The sequence below is a fragment of the Oncorhynchus tshawytscha genome, linkage group LG10 (genome assembly GCF_018296145.1).
Source record: "Oncorhynchus tshawytscha isolate Ot180627B linkage group LG10, Otsh_v2.0, whole genome shotgun sequence".
In the NCBI taxonomy this organism is placed as follows: domain Eukaryota; kingdom Metazoa; phylum Chordata; class Actinopteri; order Salmoniformes; family Salmonidae; genus Oncorhynchus; species Oncorhynchus tshawytscha.
This window is the reverse complement of record NC_056438.1, coordinates 21180829-21187994: the sequence shown is the minus strand read 5'-3', so window position 1 is coordinate 21187994 and position 7166 is coordinate 21180829. Positions and strand designations below refer to the sequence as shown.

Genomic DNA, 7166 nt, shown 5'->3' with positions numbered 1-7166 from the left:
TTTACCAAAAAGTTATTTGGTTTATATTTTGGTTTCATCTGACCATATGACATTCTCCCAATCTTCTTCTGGATCATCCAAATGCTCTCTAGCAAACTTCAGACGGGCCTGGACATGTACTGGCTTAAGCAGGGGGAGTCCCTGGTGGCGTAGTGTGTTACTGATGGTAGGCTTTGTTACTTTGGTCCCAGCTCTCTGCAGGTCATTCACTAGGTCGACCCGTGTGGTTCTGGGATTTTTGCTCACTGTTCTTGTGATCATTTTGACCCCACGGGGTGAGATCTTGCGTGTAGCCCCAGATCAAGGGAGATTATCAGTGGTCTTGTATGTCTTCCATTTCCTAATAATTGCTCCCACAGTTGATTTCTTCAAACCAAGCTGCTTACCTATAGCAGATTCAGTCTTCCCAGCCTGGTGCTGGTCTACAATTTTGTTTCTGGTGTCCTTTGACAGCTCTTTGGTCTTGGCCATAGTGGAGTTTGGAGTGTGACTATTTGAGGTTGTGGACAGGTGTCTTTTTTACTGATAACAAGTTCAAACAGGTGCCATTAATACAGGTAACGAGTGGAGGACAGAGGAGCCTCTTAAAGAAGAAGCTACAGGTCTATGAGAGCCAGAAATCTTGCTTGTTTGTAGGTGGTCATTAAAAATCCTACAATGTGATTTTCTGGATTTTTTTTCTCATTTTGTCTGTCATAGTTGAAGTGTACCTATGATGAAAATTACAGGCCTCTCTTATCTTTTTAAGTGGGAGAACTTGCACAATTGGTGGCTGACTAAATACTTTTTTGCCCCACTGTATATTAACAAAATGTATCACTTACCTTTGATGTCAAGCTTGGTCCCGTTTCCAACCTGACAAGAAAGTCTACATGTCAGTAAATCTGTTTCCTATGGTGATCTGATTATGTGAATAATTACCTCATGTTCAAGACATAGTATCCAAAAAAGTGCAAAAAGTTGCAGAAGGTACTGATTTGAGCATTTTTGTGCATCATGTTCTATCATCTATATGTGCCTCTGTTGAGCTTCAGAATTAATTTGAGATACCTTCAAATGATTTGGACTTTGTGTGTGAAAAAGGCTAATATTGGACCCATGACTTTAACATAATTAGCCATATTTTACAACATTACTCTTAATAAAACAGTACCCCACCTTTCAGAATGAGAATTTATTTGAATTCCATTCCCCTATAGAAAATGTGGTGGAATCAGATGGCTGAGTGTTGGAGATATGTCGATGATAAAAATCCATTTCCACTTTGCATTGTGAACTGAGGGTAATCCATAAACGCATTGTGAAATATTGCGCCACCATCATACTTGTCAATTGGAAATACAAGTTGAGGATTCTTTCCTACAGTTATCTTGTAGCATCAGATAAGATGTTCTGTTCAGATAGAAGCATTGCAGAGTCACATTGTCTCCAAGATGAACGTGCAGAAGAGGACTTGGATTGCCAATGTCCACCGTGTCCACAATAAATGAAATGCAGAGAAGATTACTCAGACAACACAAACATTTACTTACTTTAATTACATTAATCCTAAATCCTGGTTGGGTGTTGTGTACAGTGTTTGGTTTCCTTGAGTGTGTGAATGAAACATTGTTAAACATTGATTCAGGAGTAAGAAATATTAGAATCCTTGGTTTACAAATAGTATTTTAAGTTGTTAAACTGGAATGATAACCAGGACTAGACACAACCTGAACATCTTTCAACTTCTTCTCTCTGGTCTGGTGTAACAGAACAACTGAGATGAGGGTCAAGAGACAAAGTGAGGTGACAGCATCAGCAGAAATTTGTATCTACATGCAGCACAGGAGGCACAACTTTTAGGTTGGCTCCATTGGTTGTTTGAAGAGGAAGTGGGGTCAAAATAATGCCCCACTTTACATACAGATACAGTATGTATTCATAGATGAATCAATGATGCTATTCTCTCTAAAATGTTTACGCTATCACAAAGGAGTGCTATCACGAAGGGAGGAGTGGTATGAAGTCAGAGTTACTGGTTTCTATTTTTTCAGCATTTTTTGTCAACGATCTACACAAAACACTCATGTCAAATTGGAAGAAAATCAAAGACAAGATAAGTGGTAAGAGTTGGGCAAGTGAATAAACATAGGTAACCAAAAAAAGTGTTTATTGAACTGTCACACACACATATAGGCAGGTTACAGAGTTCCATGTTACAACTAATATCATCAAAGGGAAGAGTTCAGACATTTGTAAATCATGATAAACATTTTGTCGTACACTTCTACAAAAACAAATGGATCCAGTCAGTCAACCTCAGCCACTATTGGTGAGGATTTGAGACTTCTGAAACCATCCTAGAATCATCTTTCACACTTGCCGGACACTTATGCTCTGCATCTGAGGGATTCTATGTCGTTATTAGGAGAATTTTCCAATACAGCTAGACCCGACTATTACATTTTATAGCAAATGAGGAATGTACAAAACAGCCAAGTCACACGGACACAGTAAAGCTCAAAGTGGAGGTCAGTAGGGCTCAACTTAAAATGATGCTGATTGGAGGACTGTCACATCCTGACTTGATGACTCACACCAGAATAGATGGTTTCTTCCTCTCTCTGTTCTCTCCTCTGTCTCCTGGGCTTCTTGTCAGTGAACTTTAGGCCAGCATAGTTCAGGCCATCATCATCACCGTGGAGCTGTGGGGATGAAACACAGACTCACTCAGTTCAGACTCTGGGTCAAAATTAATGCTGTACTCTTATGCTTATCCAGACGCACTCTTGATACAGTGGAACTGATCCAGCTAACCTGTTGGTCTGTGGTGTTGGAATGAGGATTCCCATAGTGGCTTTGCTGAAAAGGGGTCCCCGCTAAAAGACAAATGTCAAAACATTCAATATATTCTAAACCTTTTCTTGTTTACCAATAAAAATACATACTACTGTGAATGTCATATTTTCTGCTTCAAAATGAAGTAGGCCAGAGAGGTAAGTGGTAAAAGAAGGGTGAGCCTTCACCATTCATTTGATCTGTAACTATTATCAATGTTACTATTATTATGAAGACTTTTACTGTACCTGCACAGTGTTCACATTGTGACCTCTTCATTCTCACACAGAGGATAATGTTGACAATCACACTCAGAATCACAGCAGTTGTCAGGCCAGATATAAATACGAAGAAAAGAAGATTACTCTTATCACCCAACAGGTCTGAAACTTAAAAAGCAAGGCTTAATTATTTTCTATTCTTTCTTTTTTCTCAATGCATTTGGCATAAACGTTAGCTATTAAAGTTAAATCATTTGAAATCTACTATCAACTAAAGGTGAAATATTTACATATCGATATTGATGTAGTAGTGCCGTATTTTGGATATGCACAACTTACCTTCAACATCCAGCTTGGTCCCGTTCCCAAACAGTATCTCCCCACATGAGGCCACAGCACAGTAGTAAGTCCCAGCATCAGAGAGGCTGAGGTTCCTCTTGGGGAGGTTGTAGACACAGCTCTGTGTAGGAGACCCAGCCTCAGGAGGACAAGCCTCTGGACTTTTCTCACACCAATCACTCTTGTCTCTAAGGGTGTAAATGATTCCTGGACGGGATTCTCCTGAGCCTTGTCTAAACCAATAGACACTGTATTCTCCTGCACAAGTCTCAGTGTGTATTGTACAGTTCAGAGTCACAGATTCTCCTAGCTGAACTGACTCAGACAAAGGCTGCTGAAGCACAGACATGCTGTTGGACCCTGAATCTGAAGAGAGTGAGTAAGATCATGGTGTGTGCATTCTATTTTTTTTGCTAGATTCATTAATTTAGCATTATATGAACACACATTAGGAAGCAATTGAAGTTACCTTTCACAATTAAAAATGTTCCTTCTCCAAATGTGACTTGGCCCACTTCCATAGCACCACAGTAGTATATAGCTGAGTCCCCTGACTCTGTCTTGGAGATGGTCAGGTTAAAGCTGTCAATTCCTCTCTTCACACTTAAACGTTTAGTCTCATTAAAGTCCTTGGTAAAATGCAATCTATTTTTAGAGAGATAATATGATGATGCCATGAGAAGAGGCTTCTGTCCAACAGATTGCTTGAACCAAGAGACTCTGAACATCAAATCAAGTCGACAAAAGCATGTGAGAGATACACTTTGTCCGAGGCGTGTAACTATCACAGTGTCTGGTTGGATTACATCCTTGTTAAGTGCACAACCTGTGAAGCAAACAAACTAAATAAATCAGACAAAGGTATAGAACAGAATTATACATTATTATCATTATTCAGACTACATAGTCATTCAAATGGATTCAAAAATACTAATGTAAAAAAGTAAAAGGATCCACATTTATATTTCTTGCTTACCAAAATTGCCATAAAACAAAAAGATTGTCCAATATATAATCATAATTTGAATGTCCTTTCTGCACTATACAGTGTGTAGGTCTGACAACTGGGCACCATTTATATGATGACACTCATTGGGTAATCATTATGAAGTAGGCGGAAACTCTGAACTGAGTGATATTATTGGCTGTCTGAACAGGCATAAAACATGTGATAAAAACTACAATCTAACATGTGTCCTGTGGCATACCATAGTTAGAGCAGCCCTTCAAATGATTTACAGTCAGAGTTACTTGTCTGTATTTTTTCATCAGTTGGGTCGGTGGCTGAGACTACCGGTACATATGTCCTCTTTGACATACACTCTTTGAAATACATTGTATTTCTCACTTCATGTCTGCAGAAGGCAATTCAAAGCTTTCAGGAGGAAGTGAACTCTGTTTTTTTGGCACCTTTTTGACAAAATAAAGATTTGAAAAATCTATACATTTTGTTGCACACTTCTACAAAAACAAGTCAACCTCAGCCACTACTGCTGAGGATTTGAGACTTATGAAACCATCCAAGTATCAGCTTTCACACTTGGAGGACAATTATGGAAATGAGTTATTTTACATTTATATTAGGCAAAACTAGGCCCATGCAAAGGCATCCTACAGCAAATGAGAAATGTATATAATAGCCAGTTCATACTGGAACAGTCAAGATCAAAGTTCAGTTCAGGGGAAGAGTGGAACATAACTTAGAATGACGCTGATTGAATGACCCTTACATGTCACATCCTGTCTTGATGAGTCAACCAGAGTAGATGGTTTCTTCCTCTCTCTGTTCTCTCCTCTGTCTCCGGGGCTTGGTACTCTTCATTTCAGTGAACATCAGGGTAGTATAGTTCAGGGCATCATCATCACTGTGGAGCTATGGAGATGAAACACAGACTGACTCAATTCAGACTCTGGCTCAAATCTAATGCTGTACTATTTAGCTTTAATCCTCTTATCCAGTCTCACTCTTGATACAGCAATTCCGCTAACCTGTTGGTCTGATGTGTTGGCATAAGGATTCCCATACTGGCTTTGCTGAGAAGCATTTCAATCTAAAAGACAAAATACAAAAGATTTAAAACCTCTTCGTTTACTAATTTAAAGCCGTACTACCGTGTCTTATTTTCTGAGTATGGCTGAGTATGGCCCAAATAAATACCTTCAACTTCCTTTGTCTTGATTATTGTTAAATGTTTTATTTATCTTATCACAAGGTAGTCATTGTCAAATGAGTTTGCGGAGAAACAATGCACCTTATTCATTCCAGTTACAGTGAATAAACTTAACAATTAAGGCTGTGTCATTCATCCAGTACACCGTCTCTTCCTACATGTTGCTTCTCTGTCCTGTAGACCTGTTCTTCTTGTTGCTCAGTTTCAGAATACATCATGGAAACTGTCTGCATCTTGGGCCTGTGAAGAACAATTATAAAATGATTTTATTGTAACCCCTTTCACACTTCTTTTTATGATTAGACAACATCAGGAATTCTGCTTACCCCTGGATCTGAAGAAGAGACTGCTGGGCCTCTTGTCTGAGAGACGGGTACTGATAATACAACTCCATCTTCCATAACAGATACATCTGGTGATATCAAAGAAGAGCAACTTCTATGAAGGTGTCAGCGATTGGGTGCAGAGATGTAGAGGAGTCAGGCACAGGACACAGGTTTGAGCAACACAACTGAGTTTACTCACAAAAGTCAAGCAAGATTCCAAATAGGAAAATACATACAAACTAACACCTACAACAACCACTAAGACACCAACAATCACGGACAGAACAGAAATGTATGCCAGAGGGTTAAATAAGGAACATGATATGGGAATTGAAACCAGGTGTGATTAATACAGACAAAACAAAACAAAACTGAAACATGGATCGGTGGTACCCAAACAAGGAGAGGGACCGACTTCGGCGGTAGTCGTGACAGAAGGACTTTACCTGCTACATACATCATTCATTTATTTGGTATGGACTATACTTACCTCTACACTGCAGACACTTTCTCTTGCTCATCTTGTACATGATGCTACCAAGGACAATGATCAGGATAAATGAGAGACCCAATGCTGAGCTCAGGCAGTACACCAAGAGAAGAGGGTCTGTCCTGGAAAATTATTGGATGTTTTCTAATGTGATGTAAATAACTACAACTGTGTACAGTTTGACACAGTAGATTAAACAATGGATATAAACAGAAATGTAAGACATTTCACCTACTCTTGATGTCCAGCTTGGTCCCGTTCCCAAACACTATCTCCCCACATGAGGCCACAGCACAGTAGTAACTCTGTTCCTCTTGGGGAGGTTGTAGACACAGCTCTGTGTAGGAGACCCAGCCTCAGGGCTCTTCTCACACTGATCCCTCCTGTCTCCATGGGTGTAAATGATTCCTGGATGGGATTCTCCTGAGCCATGTCTGAACCAATTAACACTCTGTTCTCCTGAACAGTTCTCAGTGTGTTTTGTACAGTTCAGAGTCACAGAGTCTCCTGGCTGAACTGACTCAGACATAGAGTGCTGAACAACAGTTGTGATTCAAAACGTAAAGTGCAAAAATGCTGAAGAATTAATTTCAAGTTATTTTCTCTCTAAATTCAGATTTTGTACCTGTATGAATAAGAATGGATCCTTCCCCAAAATCCACCTTGTTGGATTAAGAAAACCCACAGTAATATGTTGCTGAATCTGAGAGCTGCATGTCTGAGATCCTTAGGTGTTTATTCCTTTGCCACTTTGCACTGAGAAGTGAAGGTTGCCTTTAAATTCATTGTGGAATGTAGCATT

The 7166-nt window shown here is 39.5% G+C and overlaps 1 protein-coding gene across 1 annotated transcript; it reads right to left on the bottom strand.

Moving 5' to 3' along the window:
• Positions 1-2132: 2132 nt before the first annotated feature.
• Positions 2133-4445, bottom strand: LOC112259926. Its single transcript, XM_042328308.1, has 6 exons — positions 4354-4445; positions 3847-4203; positions 3378-3743; positions 3066-3206; positions 2797-2858; positions 2133-2684 (listed from the first exon to the last, which is right to left on the bottom strand). Exons 1-6 carry the CDS (start codon positions 4394-4396, stop codon positions 2553-2555), a joined length of 1101 nt encoding a protein of 366 aa, XP_042184242.1. The 5' UTR covers positions 4397-4445; the 3' UTR covers positions 2133-2552.
• Between the last annotated feature and the right edge of the window lie 2721 nt (positions 4446-7166).